The sequence below is a fragment of the Hetaerina americana genome, unplaced genomic scaffold, assembly GCF_022747635.1.
Source record: "Hetaerina americana unplaced genomic scaffold, ioHetAmer1.1.p SCAF_5, whole genome shotgun sequence".
NCBI lineage: Eukaryota > Metazoa > Arthropoda > Insecta > Odonata > Calopterygidae > Hetaerina > Hetaerina americana.
The window spans coordinates 51,568,462-51,593,434 of record NW_027287095.1 but is presented as its reverse complement, the minus strand read 5'-3'; the positions used below and the strand labels follow the sequence as shown (position 1 = coordinate 51,593,434).

General features: G+C 35.1%; 4 protein-coding genes across 5 annotated transcripts in view; 2 read left to right on the top strand and 2 right to left on the bottom strand.

Annotated features, from left to right (window-relative positions):
* The window catches only part of Fer1HCH (Ferritin 1 heavy chain homologue), a 28,315-nt gene extending 26,475 nt beyond the window's left edge, over positions 1–1,840 (bottom strand). Inside the window, exons 1-2 of the mRNA XM_071592461.1 lie at positions 1,647–1,840; positions 1,456–1,527 (exon numbers count right to left, since the gene is read on the bottom strand). Of these exons, the coding sequence (XP_071448562.1) occupies positions 1,456–1,525 (70 nt within the window). The 5' untranslated portion in view covers positions 1,526–1,527; positions 1,647–1,840. The remainder of the gene's footprint in view (positions 1–1,455; positions 1,528–1,646) is intronic.
* An 827-nt stretch (positions 1,841–2,667) lies between these two features.
* Positions 2,668–4,980, top strand: LOC139693678 (ferritin light chain-like). Its single transcript, XM_071591918.1, has 5 exons — positions 2,668–2,982; positions 3,064–3,176; positions 3,251–3,412; positions 4,417–4,548; positions 4,631–4,980. The coding sequence occupies exons 1-5, from the start codon at positions 2,892–2,894 to the stop codon at positions 4,784–4,786; spliced, it is 654 nt and encodes a 217-aa protein (XP_071448019.1). The 5' UTR covers positions 2,668–2,891; the 3' UTR covers positions 4,787–4,980.
* Positions 4,981–8,293: 3,313 nt separating this feature from the next.
* On the top strand, positions 8,294–11,456 carry Fer2LCH (Ferritin 2 light chain homologue). Its single transcript, XM_071592663.1, has 4 exons — positions 8,294–8,897; positions 8,972–9,127; positions 10,826–10,945; positions 11,023–11,456. The coding sequence occupies exons 1-4, from the start codon at positions 8,670–8,672 to the stop codon at positions 11,176–11,178; spliced, it is 660 nt and encodes a 219-aa protein (XP_071448764.1). The 5' UTR covers positions 8,294–8,669; the 3' UTR covers positions 11,179–11,456.
* Positions 11,457–12,738: 1,282 nt separating this feature from the next.
* Positions 12,739–24,535, bottom strand: LOC139694046 (E3 ubiquitin-protein ligase RNF103-like). Of its 2 annotated transcripts, none has more exons than XM_071592460.1 (8): positions 24,340–24,535; positions 23,950–24,229; positions 23,539–23,857; positions 23,346–23,457; positions 22,750–23,060; positions 19,305–19,551; positions 17,068–17,383; positions 12,739–14,537 (listed from the first exon to the last, which is right to left on the bottom strand). In XM_071592460.1, exons 2-8 carry the CDS (start codon positions 24,185–24,187, stop codon positions 13,630–13,632), a joined length of 2,451 nt encoding a protein of 816 aa, XP_071448561.1. In that variant the 5' UTR covers positions 24,188–24,229; positions 24,340–24,535; the 3' UTR covers positions 12,739–13,629. The 2 variants fall into 2 exon arrangements, with proteins under 2 accessions (XP_071448561.1, XP_071448560.1); XM_071592459.1 differs by having other exon boundaries at positions 12,739–14,540; positions 24,340–24,534.
* Between the last annotated feature and the right edge of the window lie 438 nt (positions 24,536–24,973).

Genomic DNA, 24,973 nt, shown 5'->3' with positions numbered 1-24,973 from the left:
AAATAAGCTGCACTGTAAAGTACGTTTATGACAATCGCAAACGCATACACAAAATACCACAGCATTATACAGTGAATGAGAAAAGTACAGCAGGAAGTTGTGGCCTCTGATCCAGGCACCCAATCAGATGCATAGGATTGAGAAGTAGTCCAGCAAGTGGACACACTTTTTGTTTCAGTAATCCAACAATTATAAGCAAATGCAACAAAAAGTCATTTGTTTCCCTGATGTCACAAGATAATTGTTAGATTTGATTTAATTAATAGGTTAGAATTAACACGACAGGCATTAGTGAAATGTTGTATCATTTCATTTTTTAAAAACAAACTAAAAACATTTAATTAATCACGCTATTTATAATATTATAAATATTTATATTTTAATATAATATAATTAATATTATAATATTTAAGTGAAGAATATCTTGAAAACTGACTAATTTTACTCAAGACGTGACTATGATATTTCAATATGGTTTATATCGCCAATGTGACTCGTAACAATCATAAATTACGTATATGTTAGTCTATTATCTTCTTCAAGGTGATGAGTTCTACAGGCTTGTACCTGTATGCTGGCATGTAGCCATTGAACAAAAAAATTACTAAATCAAGATTGCAAAGATTGAATGCATTTTTAATAAAACCTATGGTTGGGATTACGATGTCAAGCCGACAACGATTAAGATACGTTCCAATTGAAGTGAAATGTAGTACACCTTCAGAATAGCTCTAATTGAGAAGAAATTAACATTAAATATTTCATTTTGTATCATCTACCACTGCGTGGTATGCTTGCAAGCCACAAAAAATATTGTAAACATTAGAGCAGAGTTCCCATCAATGTTAATGAATTTCAATCAATTTTAATAGCCATCATCAACATTAGTAGGCGGGAAGGCTGCCAGGTCTACGCACAAACAACCTTATTTCCATAAAATAAAATTCACTGATTAAATTTGACAGATATCCAAATTAACATATAATAGGAATACAGTAACTCCGCAATTAATTGCCATGTTTCTATTGCCTATACAATGGAGAAATTCCACCGAGTAAGGGCGACAAGTGTTAAATACCCCACTATATCCATGACATACCTTCTGTTCAAACATGATATATTTAAAGTTGCGCTATGATAAGAACAATGTCATTATTTAAATGATGACAGCTTGAGTGACACCGCCCAAAGCTCTGCTTATACCCATATTACTTAATTTTACCAAATATACAGAAAAGGTGACGCAAACTGTGTATCTCGATAGGAAGTTTAAGAACTCCCTTGGCACCACCTACTTCACAAATCATTTGGCTTTAAGTCCCCTACAAAACATCACACGCGATATTGCATAAGATGCATACGCAATAAACAACACCAATGAAAATATTAACCATGAATAGCTGTATCATTAATAACAGCTACTCATTTGTTAGTTAAAATACAGAAAATACTTACATTGGGTTTTACTTGAAACACTTCCAAACAAAGGAATGGTCATAAGTACCACGAACAGTAGAGTCTTCATTGCTGTGGAAAAAAAAGCTCGGCACTATAACTCACTGCAGTCATGAACGCAACATTCTAATGTTTTGATCAAACTATTATTTTCTTATATTAAGAATTCTAACCTTACTGCGGGAACTAACCTTAGGAAATGCCGTTTCACTCAACTAGCACTCGAAACTCAACAGCCACCTTTGCACACACTGGCACAGAAGGTAACCCTGAAGTCAGATATTGAAAGGCTAGATAATAATCACTTTCGTAATGGGTCTCCTCCTCGAACGTCTCGAACTCTCAACACATTTAAGTCATATCAGATGCGTAGTTTGCGCATGACCATATATCAAAGCTAACAAAATAGAAGCCGCGTGCGCAACAATGCGCAACGTTTTGAAAAGCGGTAAGTCCAAGACGGGAGAAAGGAAATAACATCACTACAATGGCGTATATAAATCTAAAAGCAATTTTTCTCAAATTATTTGAATAAATAATCAAAAATAGCGTATTATTATTTGTGAAAGAAAAAATTCTTCAAACTTCAAAAATATAGTATTCGATTATCATTATGTTGATGACAAGGCCTTTGTTGCCTTTAGTTTCCGATATTCATTATGTATTTTAGGAAATAAGAAAATTTTATTTTTTGGGAAACTGCTCTTTATGATTCGAGAAACATGTCAAGTGAACAAGTAAGCAATGAGTAAAGTGAAATATTGCGTATTTACTGAAGAAAGCGTTGTAGCGAATCGGTCTCGTTTAATGTTTCGACAACAACTTTTTATTTCTTATCTTTACGGATTTCATGAAGTTAAAATTTATAAAATTCTAAACGAAGACATATTAACCATATTATCACAAATAGCAACGTTCGGAGTGTTGACAGAAAATGGCTCGTTGATGACTTCTTAGTAAAATTTCATTCAAGGTAATTTTCAGATCAATCTTTGAGAATTATATATTTTTATATAATTATGAATTAATATTATTTTATATAATTTATGAATGATAATTGCTGAAAATTCAACAGAAGCAGACGACAATTATTTGAATGAGCGGGTTTTTAATATAGCGCCTCCAAGTGACTGGAGGTAAAAACCTGAATCATGCGCCATTGTGTAGCCTTGGTATCAATACGCAGATAACAAAACAAACCGTATCGTAGCGCCACCAACGGGAATATAGTTTAAGTGCACTTCTATTGTGTGATTGGTGTGGAAGGAGGAACGAAGTTGTCAGGATTGTGATGGAATTTCGAATTTTGTTTCGAAGGGTAAATTTTGTTAAGTAATTTCGATTAATATATTGGGTAGTGTTTTCTTGGGGCATTGATAGCAAGTGCGTCGGTTGATGCTACATAGCATTTGCGAATATTGTAAACATAACGCAAAATGAATTATTTTATTATTTTGAGTTGCATTTTGGCTGCAGCCCACGCAAAGTCCTGTTACGATGAATCTGTATCATATTGCGCTCACAAATGTAAGTGGTCATATTAACGATTGTACTTGAACTTTTTAATTGGGTAGCGGAATCGCTTAGTAAATTAAATCACCTTTTCAGCGACGGAACTCAAGGAGTGCGGAGCAAGATACGGTCATGTGAATCATGTTAGACACCAGCTGCAAAACTACCTAACTCTTCACTTAAATTCCAGTTTTGAATACCTTTTGATGGTGAGTCTTTCTAACTTAAATCAAACTGTCTTGTGTACCTTGCGGGCTATCAACAATTTGTTTATCCTTTTCAGTCAACAAATCTGGGTGGTTACGTGAGGAATCGAGAGGGAATGGAGAAGGTCCTCCGTCACCTGTCCGACAGCACATGGAATGATGCTATTGAATTGATCAAGTACATGTCTAAGCGAGGAGTCGACGTGATTGTTGATGTGGGAGATGCACGTAAAGTAAATGTAAGACAATGTTAAATAGTTCTCTCAATGCCCCCACTTGTAACACAAGTCAGGAGCCTCATTTCAAACTGTAATAGAGTAATTTAAACTTAAATATAAGTCACTGAAATCGAGTAATCAACAGAAAATAAATGGCAAATTCGCCCTCAAACGTTATTCGAGAAATTGGTTTTAAAGTTTCCATGACTACGCAACATCTTATTCTTCTATGGCACGACTTCTTATATAATATGAGTTGTCTAGTTCTAGGTGGTTTCAACTTCGTAAATGTTTTTACTCTGTAAATTCTTTGATGGCTGCATCCAGCGAACGGAAAATTGATATTTGGTGAACGGACGTTGGCGTTTTCATGCGTGTTTCAAGCTAAAATGTTTGGTAATGATCTTATTGTAATTGTTAGTTTAGCAGTTGTCTTTAGTTAATCGAGTCGAATACCATTTTGGGCGTACAGATCAGAAAAATTACCAGATTGGAGAGTGCTGTAAAATTTAAAAATGATCATTTATTAATTGGTGATATTTACCGATGGAATTATGGAGAGTAATTTTTTTCTTTGTAATTAACAGTTAGCAGTTATAGCTAAGTAGTTTGGAGTGAATTTTTAGTTTTATCAGTTTTCAATGGCATGTTAATGTCCCGTTATATGGCTGTATTTATTCTTAATTTGAAACATAGATTTGTATTATTTAAGATTTTCTGCATTCCTATCATAAAATATAATATGTTTTATAAGTCAATTTATTTCAATTTAAGAGTATTATTTATGGACCGGAATCATGATGGCATATTATTTTGTGCATAAATACTGTCGCTCTCTATGACACAAAACTCCTTTATCCTACTTGTTGCAACAATGGATGGAGCATCTCATGATTCATGTTAGTACTTGGAATGTAGCTGTCAAATTCTATAGCATGGTGTTTATGTACATATGGTTTGTGATCATACCCAAGATGTGCTTTTTCAGACCAGGTTACATTATACATGATTTTATTTCTCTTTAGGCACCAGAGACGTTTTCATTTAGTGAAATTAAAACACTAGCATATGCCCTGGATTCTCAGAAACTAATAGCATCGGAAGCCATGGAGATACATAAAAAGTCCATTGATAAAGCTACAATGTATGATCCTGAGGTAAGTTCTTGTTATCTGAAAATATGTTTTTGCAAGAGAAATATTATCAACTTAAATAATGCCTTTTATTTGCAATTTATAGGTTGCATCATTCCTCGAGAATCAGTTCCTCCATAAGCATTCTAATGTTATCAGAGAAATGGCTGGTCTTGTGATTGACTTGCGTAAACTCATTGATCAACCCAATACAGATCGTGTGTCATATTTTATTTTTGATGAGTATTTGAAGAAAATGTAAACAAAAGCAGTGCTGTTTCCATAAATGACTTTTATGTATCAATAATGTTTGTTATATAAAATATAAAGTTATTAAACTAACATTTTGTACATGTTTCCCAATAATTACCTTAATGAATGGTTTTTGTCACAATATCTGTGTCCTATAAGCTTAGTTGTACAAAGTCTGTAAATTTAATAAATATTTTATTCAAATATCTGATTTATTCTTTTTTAAAGTTACATATAAACTTTTAAAATGAAATTATTTATCATATGACCTCTTAATAATGGTGCCCATCTGTGGCAGTGAAGAAAATTCAATATCCCAAGAAAATGCCAAATTGTTTGCATTTGTTTAGGCTCCCCAGCTATACTTTTGCTGCTTGTAGTTACACAGTGTATGCTAATCCTGAGAGTTGTCTTTCTTATTGATATATATAATTAAGGAATTCAATCAAGACACTTAAATGATGGGGAAGCATGAAATTGGTATTCAAAAGATTTTTTTCATTAGATAAATTCCAAATGCATGGATGGTGTAAAGTTTTGGGATTATTAATTCATTTGAGACTACTTCTCTCAAAAGGAAGAACCAGCAAGGAAAATTAATGGAAATTAGATTAAATTTAGCTCGGCTAATGGACTTCCATTCTTTAAGTGCTGTTGATCCTTCCTAGTACAGACAAGATATCAATCTTTTTAGCAGTGAGTGACCATGCCAAGCGGTAATAAACAGTTGTTGATATTTGCTCCCTTTTTGGTTATTTATGTATATGTTAATTTCAAATATTTTTTTCAGAAGCACAGCACATGTGTAATGAAGGAGAGAAATAATATTAAACTCAAGTGTAATGGGAAAAAAATATTTTTACCTTTACTAATGCCAACTATTCTCCGAAAATACAGCATCACTGAATGAATTCTGCAGCATGAGTTCATTGAACAGGAGAAGCTTGTGCATTTTTCCTTATAAATTATATTCTACTATTGATTTTGTTGAAATTATACAGGCTTTTGATCAGAAGTTGAAACCAATATAAGTTAGTAAAAGCTGAAGTCCAAGAGAATTAATGCAAAGATAATTTGAAAATAATTGTAAAAATATTAATAGGTGTAGGAATATCAATTTTGCTTAGGATAATTATGTTGAATCCATTTTTCCTTGCATTTTTTTGTTAATTGCTACTCTATGAAAATATGTCTAAAAATATTGTTGCTAAATGTTTGTAGGTAGTTGAAAGCCTAAATATTGAGGAAAGTTATTTAATTGGGGCCCTCCGATAGCAAGCATGTCGCTGATAATGTCAAATGAAATTAGCCCAAAATTAACCCTGGTTTATTGTGGTAATGATGAGTTATTGTTATCATGTGGGGATTATCCTATTGAGTAGCAATTTCCTGCTAATTTACAAAATATTGCATTGAGTCATTTTCTGATTACTTCATATGTCTTGAATATTCTATGTGTAAATCCAGGTGATATCCATTTAGTCACGATAATTATTATTTTGTGGCGTAATTTGTCATCATTGAGAGTATATAATTGTGGTGAGGTTGTAAACCAATTAAAATGGACTTTTTCTTAGATTATGCTACAAATGAACTAATGGGTGTGCTGCTATTTAAATCAGTGATGCACTGATGAACCTTTGCTCAGATCTCGTGAATCTAAAATACAATAATAAAGAATGGAAAGTAGTAATTTTTCACTAAATAAGATTTCCTGTACGACTAGTTTTCCATGTATTCCCTTCCGGTGACACATCAAAACCCGGTGGTACAAAAATCTTATTTAGTGGAAAATTGCCACTATCCATGTTTTATTATATTCGAATTTCATCACATCATGCCGGAAACTACTCAAGTTGTTCCAAGAAACAACCCTAAACCACTCTATGGTAGACTTGAATAAAATACAGAACTTAACTATGGTTCTGAAATCAATGATTCATATGATTGCTTTGTATTTCTGTGATATGTGTGGAAATGATGACTGCGCTAGCAGCACATTTCGACAAGACATGACAGCCCTCTTTGACAAGACATTACAGCACTCTTTGACAAGATTTTGTCTAGTTTTGGGGCTGGGAGTAAGTGGGGTAAAATGCTTTCTAATTGAAGTTCCAAGGACTTCGGGACCACATAATTTGCACCTGACACTATTTTATCATGTTCCGTATGATGTGCATATGTTGTTGTCAATATATCAATAATTGACGTCTCATGGGTGGCTGCTACATCGTTGTGGGTTTTTTATCCAGTAAATAGTATCATCGTGTAGCATGGGCATTTCATCTCTGTGGCTTCAGTTCAGTCATTTTCCTCAGAAAAGTATGTGATGGGGAGACCAACTTAGTGAGGGACATTACGGTTTGACAGCACAATTCTAGTCACAGTTTAGAATCTGCAAATCTGGTGTAACACGAGAGAAATCCTGAAAGCTAATTAACAGACTTTATATCAGACACTATAGTAGTAAATATTGACATTTTTAGGAGAATCAATCCATTTTTTCCAAATCTTCCCTCCTTGTATAAATGTAGAAAAATTAATACCGTAAATTTTCTACATCAATTACTACGTAACAAGTTTGATTCCTTAAAACTCCTAAGTGCAATATCTTTCAGGGTATCTTCGCATAATGCACGGTATGAAATACTATTTGAAATGGGATATTATGCACAAAATTACACTTAATACTCTCCTAAAAGCCAATTTATGAGAGATGCTAACAGTTGTGATTAGATATATCTATTTTCTATCCCCCTAATATCCTTCAAAAAATGTTGTTAAAAATACCCAAAGAATTTTAGAATGCTAATTATTGATGTGTAGATTTCTGCACATGCCAATTTTCTTAAACGATGCCACTAGGTTTATTTAATGACCCCGACGAACATTTATCATTTTGTATCATTATCTGACATGTAACAATTACAATATTTCTTATGTTCTATTTCCATTTTTTAATTTGGAATATTGTTTAATATTGATATTTTTTCCACGTTAATTAATCTAACTAGGTATGCATGCGTGCCTGCATACCATCTGAAAATGCCTTACATGCATTGCAAATGAAGATTCATCTTATATTCTAAATTATATTTTAAGTCTCAATAACGAATATATATCTTTATGTAATTTGTACCAGCATGTAAATGTGTTCTGTAATTGTGGCAGTAACATATATGTTTGCCTTTCGTTTTGTAAACAGGGTTTTTCTCGTCAATTAATATCTAAGATGATTTCGGGCGTCTGTATGAAGATCCCCACTCGCGCAGCAACTCAAGTGATACAATTTCTTCCATTCAATTAGCTCCTTAATAAATAGATTCAAATTGAAAGGGTTTAGATCAATAATATAAATAATGAGATAGATAATGCTGATGGCATATGACAGCTAACGGAACGCCTTATGCTACCTGTCGGAGTTAGGAAGTCTTCAGCAAATTTCAAGTGTTTCGCGGGTTATTTCTGAACGAGTTTCAGCAGAATAGATGTCACTAGTACATCGGTAGGGCCTTTATTTTGAAGGAATCAGGAGACTATATATAAAATTGTAGAACAATGGAAGGGATTCATAATATTAATATCTTCGTCTATAATAGTAAAGGAAATTGAGGGCCTATAAGTTGCGATACCATTTGATTGGCGCAGATTGGGATTCTGGGAGTCATGTTTACTATCATAGGTAGGTACGCAGTCATATGAAGTGACGCGAGTGCATCAGACGTAACGTAAATGTATGGCGAATTCGGATTTTTGTGTGAATCCGTAACATTGTCACATCAGGGTTCTTAGATCCAAAGTGAAGCTATTTTCAATTTGACTAAGTTCTGTCCATACTTTCGACTTGTAGTACATTTTTGACATCTCTGTATTCTCAAAAACCGTGGTGAAAAATGAAGACTCTCCTTGTTTTCTGTAGCCTTTGGGCTATAAGTTTTTCTGCAGACAACGATGTGTGCTATAACACGTTCGTGTCATACTGTGCTCATAAGGGTGGAATTCCTGTGGAAGTAGACTATTCAGATTGCAGTGCCACTTATGGTGCTGCAAATCTTATAATGAATGATTTGTCTAAGTTTGCAAATACTCATATAGCTCTAAGTTTCGACTATCTACTTCTGGTGAGTAAAAGGAACGGTATGTTTATTTCTCAATGACTGCCAGCTTCCCCAATGTGATGTTTGATTTTTTTCAGTCCACGAATTTTGGTAGTTACGAGAAAGATAGGAAGGGCTTTGAGAAGTTGTTTCGACAGCTATCGGATAGTACCTGGGAAGATGGAATTGACGTTATAAAACACACTGCTAAGCGTGGTGGCATCGTGGACTTCATGTTAAAGTCGGACGACATCGTAAGTATCTGAGCTACTGATACATGTTGTGGAATGCAGAATTTTGAAAACGGTATGAATAATAATGTGAATGACAATATTTCCCGTCATCCGCGTTGGGCGTAAAATTATGGGAAATATTCAATAGTAGTTTGCTTTGCGAATGCCGCAGATTCAATTGGCCTTTGCAGTTTACTATAGAGAACTTCTTGCCTAATTGAGAAAAGCTAGTTAGAAAATCAATTATTAATTGCATTATCCTTTTTATTTTTTATTGTATTATCCTTTAGATTTTTATTCTTGAGACAGTTACGATTTGCCCTCTCAATTTTTAATGGACTTTTTTGAGATGGTTTGTGCTCCTGTGGTTGTAGGAAATAATGAAATATTTGTTGCCTTGTTATCATGCTCTAATAATCTCGACAAATCATCCTGAAGATCTTAATGAAATGTTTTCTAATCACCAAAAAGCATTTAACTCGGATTGAATCTAAACATGTTAAAATTTTTCTAATGTTCCTGTGAATGACAATATTGGGATTTAATTGTGCAACACTTCGCACTAAGTACCTGTGTGTGGTGCCATTTAAAAGCTTTCGATTGGGTGTTTTCAAATTCATGAAAAATATTTTTAATTGGTTTGAACTGAACATTGTTTTTTTAACATGTGAACCAGTGAATAGTGGATAATTGTTGCTTAGGAGCTGTGCAACTGTAGGTATTTTAAGCTTAAGCAGAGGATAACTGAAAATTCGCTTTGTGTGTCCTTAACCTCACTAGTACATTCTCCAGTCCCTAATATATACATTGTTGAGAAAGTTATTTTTCGTGCTCTTGCCCCTTTGAGCATTAAATAAAACAAATACAGTATTTCATGCTCGATGGCCCTGCATATGAAAAGGAAAATTGCTAGATACGTAGTCTTTTACTTATTCTTTCACCCTTGCATTATGTATCATTTTCCCTTCAGTCCATGCTGGATTTGCTCATTTCACCTATCTGAACTGATAGTTTGTCCTATGCCCCAAACTGGATAACTCGATCAAAACACAGCCTACCGTATTTCCTTGTATATGCAGTAATGAAAAAACATTTTCATGAATGATGGACAGTAGAATATCAGCCATGTATGGTAGACATTTGATGATAATGATTTCAATGGTTTTTCACCGCATTTTGCATGTATTTCACCACAGGAAATTTATTAGGTTCATTTAGTCCAATCATTGCGATAACTCTGTGTGTTGCCGGTATTCCTAGGTATCTCATTTGAAAGCTCCAATGAATATAAAATGATTGAGAATACAACAATAACATAATAGGCTCATGTATCATTATATCGTGTTTGTGAGCTGAAAAACATTACGCATATCAGGTTTTTTTTTCATCCTGTGTAGAAGCCTTTATTTTAAGTTGGAGGTCTTTTTATTTGTTAAGAACAAAATGTTGACTTTGATTGAATTATGTGGTATCTGTTTCAATTTGAAAAAATTCCATTTTACGAGTTCTCTTAACTAGGGAATATTAGAAGTATATCAGCTGGATCACCAAGAGCACATTCTTAAATATGCCTGTACTTGTTATTTTTAATTTTCATATGAGCAAGGTTAACATTTTGATAATATGATTTACCTCAGGGTAATTCTGTAACTTACTTATGCAACCTTTTCTCCAGATCCCTATATGTTCTAAATTATAATTCTTCTTGTTTCATCTAAGGCATATGGAAAGTCTGTTTCCTCTGTCAATGAAATCCAAGGTCTTTCTCGTGCACTTGATAGTCAAAAGAATTTGGCAGCAATGACTTTTAAACTTCATCAGAAGGCAGGTGACCCAGAGGTAAATAAAGTCTTATTCAACACACTTTTTAAATGGGAGATATATAAATTTTATATCACTAAATTGTTTTTTTCCAGATCTCCTCATACTTGGAGAACTCTTTCCTCCATAAGCAGGCGGATACAATCAGAAGTTTATCTGGCCACATAAGTGATGTGAAGAAAATGCTCGACTATCCTGATCAAAGGAGTGTGTCCCTGTTTCTCTTTGATGAGTATTTGAGACACCACTAGTTAGGAACTTTATGATGCATTTCCCTATTTGTTCACTGTTAAGGTGAATTATTCAAGATTTTTTAAATGCACTGTATTGGTTATGTATCTTTATACTTGCATGTTATTTTAATCAAATTCCATTTCCAGAATTTGCCGGTTCTCAGTGGATTTTGTTTTTGAATCTGCCAAAGAACATAAAGAGTTGAGTGCATGTAATTTACTGTAAATAATTTGCAGTATTTATGCTTGTATACTGTCTGTATAGTATTATAAAATAAATTAAATGTGCTGTGTGATGATAGTACATTTGAATAAAAACTACAATTCTAGGGAAAATACCGATTGTCTACATTCTCATTTCGTCAATGTTTAAAGTGCAGTAATCTTAACATTCTTATTTCATTCATCCGAAGCATTACACTTCCCTGTTTTGCAGACAAAAAATTGAGATTTTTCATGTATTTTTTTGTTTAAGTTACAATGACATTATAACTAGAATTTCATGCATTGAGATTTTAAAAGTTATATTTTGCACTCCATGCTGTAATAAAAGTTCCCTTACAACATTTGAAAAAAGCATCTATATCAGGTTGTTGTAGACATCTTATACATCCTGTATGCACTTAGATTTCTTAACTGCCCAGTCTTAAGCAAAAAACAGCTGTAGCATGTTACCCATTAATTAATTTTTGATTAATTGGTCCACCTGCCCCTATGTTAAGATTTGTCTAAATTTAAACGACTGTCAATTTCCTATTTTTTAACGTGATCGTGAGCCTCACTAAACATTATCCAAAAGGGCAGCAGTCTCTATGAAGTTATAAATGCCTATAAACTTTCTCCTTTTTTGATCTCAAATTGTGAGGAATTTAATGAAGAACTTCTTTCTTACTTTCAAAGCTTTCACCAATTCATGTGTCACTGAAACCACAGTTGTCAGCCCAATCCAAACGGGTAATAACCTTCGCCACAAATTAGTGATTTGGAGGGAATGATGCAGATGACCTACATTTTGTTTTTTCCTGGGTATGCATATCTAATGACCTTAGTACAATTAATACAAACCAATAACACCACTGAAAGGAATCTTGTTCTCATAGGGTATTCCTTATTTGCCCATCAAAATTTTACTGCTTGAATTTGGTCTTTCCCACTATTTTTTTCAAATTTTGGAGGAAATTAAACAATTCCACCCTTTTTCTGGACTGAGTGGTGAAGTTGATTAATATGATTTCACAGAGGAGCTAGTTCTCAGAGTAGGAAACATGGGAAAATGTTTACTTTGCACGGAATATCTTTGGACATTTCTCAATTAAATATCTACATCAACAGCTGCTTTTTACCTAATGATAAGATCTCTCATGATGACGGATGAATTTTCCTTCTATTTGCAAACAAATTTCATCAGGTACAATATACCTGTACAAAAATGTATGCTGCCTTGTAATTTTAAAAAAATTCTAATTGAAATAAAAGTATGATTCAGAAAACTCTTTTAAGTTTTAAACAATTAGTAAAACGTTGTTGAGAGTTGATAAAAAAAATAATAATCTCATATTCTTCAATTTCACTTTATTGCCTTAATTTGAAATGTCCTTGTCCTACACTTGTTTTGCTCATTAATTATCAATCTTAGCCAAAAAAAGTTTTAAAGTAAGTGTAATGCTCAGCTATAGGGCTGAAAATCAAACATACTAAATAATGGAAGTATCAGATAAAAATAAAGGCTTATAATTAACATAAGTCATCAATTTTTACTTGAGGGTTCATAGTAACCGTCAGCTAATTAACAATAGCATAAGAAAAATACCTATTAAATACTAAAAGGATAGGGAACACAATTGTCCACACTATATCTTTTCAGTTTCTATGGACATTTTTTTTTACATTGATATGAAAAATTGAACTAGATAGCCAGTCAGTGTTGAAGTCCACATAAATTAATAATTCACATTCTGTTCTCCTAATATCTGAACAATTAAAAAAATCTTATGGTTTTAAATAAGTATGTGCAACCACAAAATAAATATTATGATCTTCAGGGGAAAACAAATTTTGAAATGATTAACATTTCTAAATTTTCATGTTTAAAAGAATACTCAATTTCAGGAAGCAGAACAAGTACAAGATATTTTTCTCAATTTTTACAATGGATAATAATAGCGAAACCATCACCTTCAATCACTGAGAGAATTCCTTATTAGAATACTCAAGTTAAAAATATATCTTTTGCAAAAAAAGAAAACAAAGTCTTCAAATTACAATCTTTTCTTGGAATGAAAAAAAAATGGAATGCCACCAAGAAGATTCCGTAATCCACCTTCTTGTACATTAAAGAAAATCAAGGTACTCTCTTTCCATCATTCACTGATTATCTCTTGTTCTTTTCGACTAGCAACAGAAACGGTCAAATCCAGCAAAAAAAAATAATGGAAGCTAGAAAATAACCAAAATAGGATCAAGCAAGTCCTATTCAGATTGTAGATTACTGGATTTAACTTGGGTGGCAGGCCTGCTGCGATAAGCTGGCCATCTACAGACTGGACAATGGTGGTTATCCCTGCTCAGCCAAGTCATGATGCAACCACGATGATAATTATGTCCACAAGGAAGACCACAAAGCACTGTTCCTCTACCATATGCCTCAAGACATACTGCACACTCAGAAGTATACAGGATTCCCGGCGGTGGCCCGGAACCACACCCCACTTCTCCTCCACTCTCCTCACTCTCAGAAGATGATGAAATTACAGAATGTGTGGCTGCCATAGAACCACCCATGCACACGGTACACCTATTAGCTGCCAAGCTATCGGAGTCAATGGTATGGCATTGACATTCAAACCTGGTCATGAGCCTCAAGTCCAAACTGTCCACCTGCGACCGCTGTTCTGTTCCTTGGAGGGTACACTCCCTGGATGAGGTTTGTGACACACTAGTAGTCCTTTGGCGACACCATGAGCCCCCCCTCGCCCCACTGCATTGACCATCAGCATCCATCATCTCCAGAATGTGATTAGCATCATCATCCTCGGGGGAAGGGGTAGGATGAATTGTCTTAGCTGTGCAATGCATGCTGTCACTGGATGTGCTCCAGCCATGCCTCCAGATGGGCAAGTTTTTGAGGTAGTCCATGGGGACTGAGGGCCTCAACCACAAGTCTGGCATCTCTAGGCGCTCAATCAGCATTTCAATGCCCTCCTCTAACTCAAGGTCACCTGATCCCAGAGATGGAGATAGTGTTGATGCCGGAGGAGAAGAGACAGGTCGGAAGAAGCAATCCAGGAGGTAGGAGTCCATTGGGAATACCTCCCACCATGCCCTCTCCCTTACGGAGCTGCTTGATGGAACTGCACCAGATACTCCATCAGAATCCACTGCTAGGAGTAAGAGATTTTGATTTGGCATCCTCTTTGACTTAACAGGTATAACAAGGAAAAACTACAAGATCTACAAGGGGCCTGGAGCCTGTTTCTCCAAACTACAAGTCAATATAAAAGAATCTGCATCAAATTTATTATAAAACAAGAAAGAGGCATATGGTGTTTAGCTTTCAAGTAAGGTAATGTACTATTAATATATCCTGGTACAGTCTTCAGGTGTTAAGTACAATGACTTGCACCTAGAAGAAACAGGCCCCATGTACAATAGGCAATTAAAAGAATCAACTGTTTACTAGTGATGACAAATGTACCTAAGGTGAAATTAAAGTCACGAGTATGTTTCAGGAGTACCCTTGCCAATTCCCTCCTTGAGGAACAATTTTTGATTCACTGGTCAATTTTACGGTACGTACTTAAAAACTATTTTTGGATACCTACTGTATCCTGATAATAAAAATATCTACTGCAGGGTACGTTAAAGGTCATAATGTGATTTGTCTCAATTTTTAAATGATTTGTTTATTTATTTATGAAAAAGGAAGTCTGAAAAGTTTCTGAACTAATGAATAAATGAGAGTTTTCTTCATCTTTATTTTGCAACATAGTTACCACATAAGTTGATACACTTTTCCCATCAATGCTCTTAACGTTTTTAGCACTTTCAAATAGTAGTTAACATCTTTCTCCACAAAAAAGATGTTTGAATATGAAATAACCTCCTCATCTGATGAAAATCTCTGTCCTCAAAGGCAAACAATAAGTTTGGGAAACAGGGAAAAGGACTGGGGGCCAAATCTTGTGATAAGGTAAGTGGTTAACCAATTCAAAGTGCAATTTGTGAACTTCAGCCATGGTGATCACCCAAGTGTGAGCAGATGTGTCACCCTGAAGGAAAAGCATTTTCTTCTTCTTCAAATACTTTGATTCTTGGAAAATTTTATCCACCACTACACTCCTGAGAAGAAAGAGCAGTCATAACATGCAAGGGGTGAATCTGATCCAAAAGAGGTTAAGTTGGTTCCATTGGCCAGGAAGATGATGACGACTGTTTCTTGGGATAGTCATGGTATTGTGTTCATCTATGAGTTATCTTAAAAAAGGTAAAATGGAAGAGTATTATGCATCATTACTTGACAAGCTGAGAGCAGAAAATGACCGCATTTGAAGAAGAAAATGTTTTCCATCTCAGTATCTGATCAACATCAAAAATCTGCTCACACTTAGGGGTAGCCATGGCTAAGATTCATGAATTGCACTTCAAATAGGTTGACCACTCACCGAATTCACCAGAACTGGCCTCCAGCAACTTCCCCCTGTTTCCTAACGTTAAATTTTCCCATAGAGGACAGAGATATCCACCGGACATGGGGTTTATTGCATATGTAAACACCTGTGGAGAAAGATGCCAACTACTAATTGGAAGGATGAAAAAAGTTAAGAGCACTGCTAGAAAATGTGTATTGACTTAATATGAGGCTATGTTGAAAAGAACACGAAGAAAAAACCTCACTTATTTGTCAGGTTGGAAACTTTTTAGACAACTCCCGAATCCACATGATAAATGCTCTCCACTGCAAGGGTATTTGACTAGGATAAGTACATACTAAGCATGCAAAATCAAAAATTAAGTCTTTCTTAATTTTTACCTAAAATATATTTGTGTAAAATTTCAGGTTTTGTTTTGTTTTGACGGCATGGAATTATGGTAATTGAAACATAATTATAGGCATAGATTAGAAGCCTCTGAAATGTGGGTGTGAAGAAGGATGGATAAGGTGAGGTGGACAACGATTAAAAATTTATCAAAACATAGAAACAGAGGAGACACTCATTAATATTTCGAGCGCAAGGCCACTATCTTCAGAATACTGTTCTCGGGGTAAGAGCAGAGAGGATATGGGTATGGGTGCGGGAGGAAGTAAAGGACAAAGAGTGAATGGACAACTGGAAAGAGGGAATGGTGACTATTCGATGGCTTCAGTGGGCTAAGTTTAGTCCAGGAGGTTTGAATAATTGAAGTACCCAGATACTTGCCATCTTGCGTGTTTTCACCTTTATACTCTTTGAGGATTCAGGCAGGGTTTCAATCACCGAAACAGAGAAGCAGTTATCAAAGGACTGATCATAGAAACCAGTGTGAGTAGGGATGGGATAATTAAGGAAGGCAGGATGGAAGTTACTGGAAAGACAGTATATAATATTTTTTAAGTGCATGTGGCAAAGGGAATGAATGAATCTTGGGTTGGGATCTGGTAGACAGGGAAGTATTGAAGAAAATGGCATTTGCTCGATTTCTGTAGATAAATGCTCCCACAGCTTGGTTGGCACTTATTTGAGGTAAGGTGGTAGCTTTACATAGGGTGATTAACACTCGTGTAAATCTACCATGTAGATGACAATTCCATTACCTCTTTCCGCATTGAAGTGCTTTCAGTAAATGGGTGTCACTGATGATATATATCTCATTATAAAATGGTTTCACAACTTGATATAGCTTAGAATGAAGAAGAAAAATACAACCTACTTCGTTCAGAGTTTTCAGTAGTTTGCCATGTCTTCCACCAATGCAGTACCAAAGTCACCAGGCAGGCATAAACAGTTAGGGAACCGAATAGGAGAAGGGGATGGTCCAGCAGAGCAAGCCAGTCAGAGCGTAGGAGTGAGCCTAATTCACTCATGGCTGCCCATCTAGCAGGTACTCTTAATCTTGAGATGAGTAAGGATGCAAGTGGAAAATGGCCTGTTCCCAGGACTACAAGCCAAGCCGAGAACAACCACAAGTTGTGACTGACCAATACCCATATGCAACTGGCTGCATGACGCCAAAGACCACCAGACACCTGTAAGAAAGGATGAACAAATAGTGGATCTTATGGATTGGTGTATCCTATAGTTAAGGAAATACAGTAGGGGGAATATTTTGCAAACTGTAGTGTTTTGCAGGCCTTACGTTAAAATAAAAACTTGAAAGAATCATAATTAAATTATGTGCATTTTCTTAATGCTATCTTTTGACCTTTAAAAAACTGATTAAGTCACTCTTGTTCCAATGGGGACATTGAGGACCATATACCATGAAGCTTAAGAATAAAATAGTTGATATATTAATATAGTTAATCATGAAAATTATCCTAGCAGTATCAGAAAAAAGGTGGCACTCAAACTTTAAAAGTATAATGATTAAATAATTATTTAAGTAAATGAATATCAGCTCTTCCCCAATTACATTTGATTTAAGAGTTTTTAAAATTGAGGAAATAAAGAGTTAAGGAAATTTTAAAATAATTCAACTCAAGTCAACATTGTACAAACAGTGCTAGGATTTATTTTTCCCAACTGGAAGGGAATAAATTTTAAATGTGTAACTAGTATCTGTTGCTTTTAATTATTTTGTTTCAATATACGAGGGTATTTGAAAAGCCCAAGCGAAGTCAGAGAGATAGTACCAATAGTGTACATCAAAGGTATTTTCAGTTAGTAATATCTCTGGATAACACACACCAATTTACAGCCAGATCATCTATTATACTGCATTTAGCATTTGCTGGAACTGAACAAAATATGTTACCCAGAAATAATGGATGAAAAAGAATTCTGTGTTTTGAACAAACATTATTTTAAGACTGTTTCGGATGCCCTGTTTAATTCACTATGCCCCAGTATAGCTTTTCCTTTACCTGAATACCTTTACCAGGGTACCTGAATAGATTTACTGGCCAAAGGAATCAAGAGATACAGATACGTACTCCAGGTAAGGCGAATGATTTTTACAAGGTGAAATTTTCACATTTATGCCCAGTTCATGTCTCTATAGAAACTATTGTGACATTTCCCAAAGTTCTGTAAATCTTACTGAAGGGCTGAAGACCAAAGTTACCACTCATTGCTATTCATAACTAATAAAAGTAATATCTTTAAAAAAAATAATCATGCTTGAAGGACAGCGGAGACCATTGTTACCAGGCCGAGAGGAATAAATATCCTTTCCGGTAGAAATTACCCAAGATACATATGTAATTTCAACCAAACATAATTATCGTATATATCGATATATAAGTGGTACAAATTCATGAAAAATCCCATGATTCACACATAAAAAGTTCAGCTTATACACAGATCCATTTTCATTATGTGGTTAGGTGTTTTCAATAACATTTCCTTATTTTACTCACATTATTTAAGCCAACACATAACTAAATGCAGACAAAGAGGAACAAAACAATTCCAAAAATTAATATATACACGTTTTCCACTGGCAAAGCTATGTTTTCACCAATGTGTAACTCACCTGATTGACGATACCACACAGTGGTGAGACCATGTTTGCGGAATAAAGAGTTCTTATCCCTTTCAATTAATACTATTTTGTACTGCAGTGTTTTCATTTCTCTGTACAATGGTAAAATTCCCCAAGCTATGGATCAAACATTCACACACCTATTATTTCTATAGTTAAACATTCAAATAGTATTCGTGAAGGATTCTCGGGTCTTCCACCGGGTCAAGGGTTCCATATTGGCCGACGTTTCGATGCCCGACTCGTGCATCGTCTTCAGGGTTGATGAATGATCAACCCTGAAGACAATGCACGAGTCGGGCATCGAAACGTCGGCCAATATGGAACCCTTGACCCGGTGGAAGACCCGAGAATCCTTCACGAATCAAATACGCCGGGAAAGCACCAGATCTTAATTCAAATAGTAGCACCAGAAGACTAACCTCCCCATTCAATAGTTATCATTAATTATTGCAATCACTTACTTGGAATGCTTGCAGGAAAACCAAGGCATTTGTCAAAGCCAGGCTAAACAGGAATGCATCATTGGTCTCTGGTTGTATAGCTCTTAAGAATGCATTCATGGAACCAACATTAAAATGCTCATGGGGGCGCGAACCGTAAACCACAGTATGTTCCGGCGTTGTAACCAAATATGATGGCACTCTGGACAGTCCCAACCTTTTCTTCACCATCTCTTTCTCCTCTTTGCGAACCACCAGCACCCCAAATCTGTAAATCAGAAGGTATTCCTCATTGCAACTGAATAAGAGTTTATTTTAATCAAAGAAAATATTCAGAGGAGGTAATTCAACTAAAAAAATTATTGCCCAAAACCCAAACTCAGGAAAAAATTCAAATTAGAAGAAAAGGAAAAACTCAAGGAACAGTATAATAATTGAAACTTGTGCATACATTAAATTCTAATGTTGAGCCAACCAAATTAATAGAAATGGATGGGCATCACTGGCCACCACTTTCCACATTCATACACATTTCCATTTCACGTGTGCAGAACTAGCCTCATTACATATTTATTCAAAAAAACATTGCACTGATATCTTAAACGCCCAACTATGAATATTATTATACCTGCATAGGACATTTGAATACCACATTTGAACTCAACTACATACATTTATCACAACAAGGGAGGGCCTTTAAAAGTGTACATCGTGGTAAACCACTGAAAAAAACTGAGATATTACTGGTTATGATGTACACAAACGTACAATGTATAATATGATGGAAACAAATTATTTCACTCCCCCATTAGGCCTCTAGTTTTGGATTGGTCAATTCAAAACTAGCAGCCTAAAATGAATCCTACAGACAGAAATCTCTACACAAAGACACCAATTTCTCTAATGGGTCACATCTTTTTTTAGGTGCCCCCTACCTTACTAAGCGTAACCATGCCCAATACTCTTCATTTCACCATTGACTCAACTTACAGGGCAACCAAATCAAGCAAACTCACTAGCCTTGATAAGAAAGATTTGACTAATTTGGGGTTGAGAAAATTTCATTTGAGTTTGGGAGGCATATTGCACTTCGTACACAAAAGTAAACACATGTTAAAGCAGGATTAGAATTAGCCAGGATGTCTCAAAAAAGCTTATCATACAACACTAAATAATGATGTGGAATATGGGAATGTGACCATTTGAAAACAACTTGCAAAGGCCAATTGAACACATTTTTGCTTACCATGTGAGTGATGAATAAAACTACCAATAAATACACTTACATAGTGATGCTGTCATGTATACGCTTAACTCATTAAAAGATTTCATACATGGCATGCAAATAATTTGGAATTGGAGAGGGTAGCTGTGGAAAAATGATTCATTAAAGTCATTGGTGTTTTGATAGACCCATCTACATATCTGCCTAAGAAACTGCTATGTTGCCTAAGAAATTCACTACATGAGGATTGAAAGCTGGTATATAAGTTGAGGTTAAATCAATTAACCCCTATTCTAAACATTTACAGAATAATCAGTTTCTGGCAAAATAGGAAACATAAGGTTATGTAAAAACATTAACACAGTATTCAACCTGAAGTTCCATGTGGTAGGTGATAATAGAGCTCAACCAGTACTGAGCCAAATGGCATGTGAAATTCACATACCAAGGTAAGGAGAACAGTTACTTTCCCTGTGCCAGTTATGGTTTTCCAGGAAGATCTGGTACCCAAAAAATCACATGGCTTGGACTCAGCTGATGGTGCCCAGAGAGGCTAGCCCTGGCATTGAAACTGGGCCCTTTGGTGAGAGGTCCAATGCTCTACCCATGGACTACCATGACCCACCAAGGTCATATATTTTTCATAATTTATTAAGTGCTTGATTCTAGAAAAATGTTTGCATCTCCAAAATTTCATGTTCCCAAGCCAAATAACACCCATATTGTATTGGAAAATAATTAATAAACACACTATATACTCCAGGCAATGAAAAATTGCAGAGCATAATACCTGAATTTGGCAAATGCAGAGCGGATCAACTCAATTTCCACTTTCAAGTATAAATTTTTCCATTTATCCTAGATAATTGAGAGTCTGAGGTACTTATATCTCATTGTATCACAAACTTTAATCTTTTATGTAAATATATGAGCCCCATTTGATAGTGATTAGTCCGAACTTTTTCCCCAGTTATTTTTGTTAGGATGTTTTCCTAAATATACTTACATAGACAGAGAAAAAGTGCTCCTGATTATTTCATTGTTATATCAATAACTTAATAAACGGTGAAGAAATGGTATATCAAAGCCTTTAGGCATATTCTAACAGCAGAAGGTTTTACATGTTTTTGGTGAGTAACTTCATAACTGCAACTCTCAATTTAAGTACAATATTTGGCAGGACCAAAAATCTCTAAAAATTGTTCAGAAAATAAAAAAATGCAACAAGAAGATTTATATCTCAAAATTACAGAGAACTACTTTTCATCTACAGGTATATATGCTATCACCCTTCGCATGACAGAAGTGCTACGAAAATATGGGAGCTAAATGTTTTTATCAAATATATTATGAGAAATTTAACATTCAGTGCATGGGAATCTAAAAATTTTGAACGTACATCCATATTTTATTTTTGAAACTTTACAACAGTATGAAACTCATAATAAACTGTGCATACACATTCTACTACGGTTATAATTTCTTTGGTGATAATTAAGGTTTTCTGCCACTATTTATAGTTTTTTACTTATCCATTCATCAGAGCTAAAGAAACAGACTCGGAGTATTGCTTAGAAATGAAATGAATGGCACCAGAGTGGAAAAAAATGAAAACCAACTAACAAAAATCACTAAAATAAACCAATTCAATTTCCATAAAATTCTCCTAATATCCACAGGGAATGGATAATAAAAATTGGGATTATTGCATGGAAAATCACTCACATGATTAATAATGGAACAGAGAGCTGCATCAACAGATAAGTCGCACCATACACAAATCCTTGAGTATAGTCATTCATAGAACTTTTGTTCCAGTTTGAACTTGACTTTTCATGGTACAGTTCTTTATTTTTTCGCAAGGCCTGTCTATATCTCTGGCCAAATAGCGTGTGTCAATGTGAAACTGTTTCAGGAATATGTAGATATTATCTCATTATTGAAAGAGTTCTTTCTGAACTACAAGTATCAATTTTTGAATTTATCATAAATAATTTTGGATCATAAAATAAAATACGGGTGGAGAGTGCATATTGTGTAACATTGAGAATGTTTTTCTGCCTGGCCTATTTGTATAGACCTATGTTTTATATGTGACTATAACTCCATGTTTCACAATCGAAAAAAGTAAAAACAAAAGTTTTGACCTCTCACGACATCGGCATGTCGCCGTATTTTACTAAGATTTGCATTGCTATTCTCAGATACAATTGTAGGGATGGAAGTAAATGAAAATCTTACCTGATTCTTCCGGTAAATTTAATTGACAGGGCTGCAAAAAAAAGAGGAGGATGTAGAAGGTGTGTGACCAACAGAACTCTCACTTCCTCGCTTTTCCCTCCCCATAGGTCACCAGAACCTTGTGATTGTTTTTTATTCTTCTCTTCCATTGCTTGCGCTTCATCTCCTGTCACATTATGACCTTTCACTCTGATATCAATTCCACTAACTCCTTTGTCTGGTCTCCTGATCCATTCATTCTCTGCTTCCTCCACATCTTTGACATTGTTCAAACGAACAGCCAGTTGCTCTCGAACCCACTCCATAATTGCCTAGGAATATTAAATAAAACATCAGCTTGTTCGATATGTTAACCAGAATAACTGATTACGTCAACACCTTGAAATGAAATATAAGCCAAAGTCTGGCCATGACATAATCGCGAAAATTATCATCCGTTGTTCAGACAACATAGCTCTAGGATATTAATTCAAATAGCCCTTTGAGTTTCGAATTTACTTAATAAAGGGCTCGTTTTCAAATCAGTTATGTACTATGGTAGATTTTTTGGAAATTTTATTTAGTTTTAAATTGAAATTCCCATTTTCAACTCTAACCTGAGGTCTTGTGTATGTAGATGTTCTCATAACCACTTTATCTTTTGCCCTCCATCCTCTAGGGAGTGCAAGGAGTAACAGTGGCCTATGCCAGCCTTTGTTGGTGCAAAGCCTAAAGCAGAAATCACAGATCATTACCCAAGAAAATATCACAAAATATTAAAGTAAAATACGCAATTACAACAAATCATACCGTCTGTCAAGGCTACAATCAAATATTCCAGTCCTTATAGCAAATGGTGCCAATTGGTTACATACAACCCGCCAACTATAGTCATCCAGTAATGGTTCAGCTAGCTGCTGCGATCCAATGGCAATACCACTTCTACTCCCTTGAGCTGGAACCACTTGGACAAGCCAGACACTATCCTTAGTGTCCTCAACTTCTTCGTAAAAATGAGGACCACCAGTGAAGTAAGACGGTGTTTTTGCAGCATATTCGGACAACCGTTCGTTACCTCGACTATTTATTTCTACGCTGGATTCAGCTGCCTCTCCCTGTGTGACATCCGCTGATAAAGAATCAAATTTTATTGTTGAAGAAACCATACGCTGGGGCATAATATATCAAAAACACATTAGTAGCATTGAACAAATTACCCACCTGATGCGTCCACTAAACTGGCGAGTTCATGCTTCTCCACACATCCAGTATAGCTAACACCCCTTACTTCCAGCAAATGTTTTAGTTGTCTTACACTGAGCAATAACGGATCCACAATCTCAGTCGACGAAAAACCATTATGAAACCATAAGACCAAGTCATGGAGTCGAGATATTATAAAAATCATCAACAAGTATACGATTAAAATGAATAATTGTATACATATAGATCTACTCATTATTAATACTAAACATGGGTCGAAAATGAGATTGACTGATAACTGAAAATAAAACAAGAGAAAACTCATAAAATTTCAATATAACAATTCATCGATAAATAGAAATAATTAATTCCCTCCCAAAATGAGACCGAGTATTCTAATGAACGTACTTGACTAGCAAGGCAGAAGTACCAGCAGACTGAAGAATGTTACAATTTGAAGGCATAAATTATTGATTAGTAGGGATAACGGGAATTATAAATAGATGCGACGCACGTAAAGCAATTTTGAATGAAAAATGAACAGGTAGTCAATTCTTTGTTGACAACCTTCACTTTCATTGGAAACAATTGACTAGAGATACGACGATATCATTCCCCCAATGAAAACTGAGACTTCATTTGACGGATCACGTGCCATAGACATTTGGCGGGCAACATGAATGCTGTAATGTCGATGATTAAAAGCTAAAATTACACGCTCAATTTTTGCAATTTTTCGTCGGTTTTCATTCGAGGTTCATCAAAATTTTAGGTGTTATAAGAGGAAACGAATATTTATTAGTCCAACCAGTGATGGCAAAAAGCCAGAGAGTGGGGTGGAAATATTAAATACCAGCTATTTTTCTTTACACTTTACCGATGGACAAAATGGCATTCAACCCGAGTTCGTAGAAATGGATTGATATCCAGCAAGTAAATATTTTATCGACCAAGAGAAAGTAATGCAGTCAGTAACCCATTGCTCTTTATTACCTGCTCTCGCGGTTTGCGATGCTCAATTTTTTCTTTAAACGTCATGGAA

What these genes read in the sequence shown, in the direction of transcription:
- LOC139694046 (XM_071592459.1), bottom strand. Translation starts at nt 24,187, where the DNA reads ATGAGTAGATCTATATGTATACAATTATTCATTTTAATCGTATACTTG. An exon ending in GATTGTAGCCTTGACAGACG is followed by an intron (nt 23,458 to 23,538) that starts GTATGATTTGTT and finishes TTTCTGCTTTAG; the next exon opens with GCTTTGCACCAACAAAGGCT. An exon ending in TACTGAAAACTCTGAACGAA is followed by an intron (nt 14,541 to 17,067) that starts GTAGGTTGTATT and finishes TCTTACTCCTAG; the next exon opens with CAGTGGATTCTGATGGAGTA.
- LOC139693678 (XM_071591918.1), top strand. Translation starts at nt 2,892, where the DNA reads ATGAATTATTTTATTATTTTGAGTTGCATTTTGGCTGCAGCCCACGCA. An exon ending in GTTTTGAATACCTTTTGATG is followed by an intron (nt 3,177 to 3,250) that starts GTGAGTCTTTCT and finishes TATCCTTTTCAG; the next exon opens with TCAACAAATCTGGGTGGTTA. An exon ending in CTACAATGTATGATCCTGAG is followed by an intron (nt 4,549 to 4,630) that starts GTAAGTTCTTGT and finishes TGCAATTTATAG; the next exon opens with GTTGCATCATTCCTCGAGAA.
- Fer2LCH (XM_071592663.1), top strand. Translation starts at nt 8,670, where the DNA reads ATGAAGACTCTCCTTGTTTTCTGTAGCCTTTGGGCTATAAGTTTTTCT. An exon ending in GTTTCGACTATCTACTTCTG is followed by an intron (nt 8,898 to 8,971) that starts GTGAGTAAAAGG and finishes GATTTTTTTCAG; the next exon opens with TCCACGAATTTTGGTAGTTA. An exon ending in TGTTAAAGTCGGACGACATC is followed by an intron (nt 9,128 to 10,825) that starts GTAAGTATCTGA and finishes GTTTCATCTAAG; the next exon opens with GCATATGGAAAGTCTGTTTC.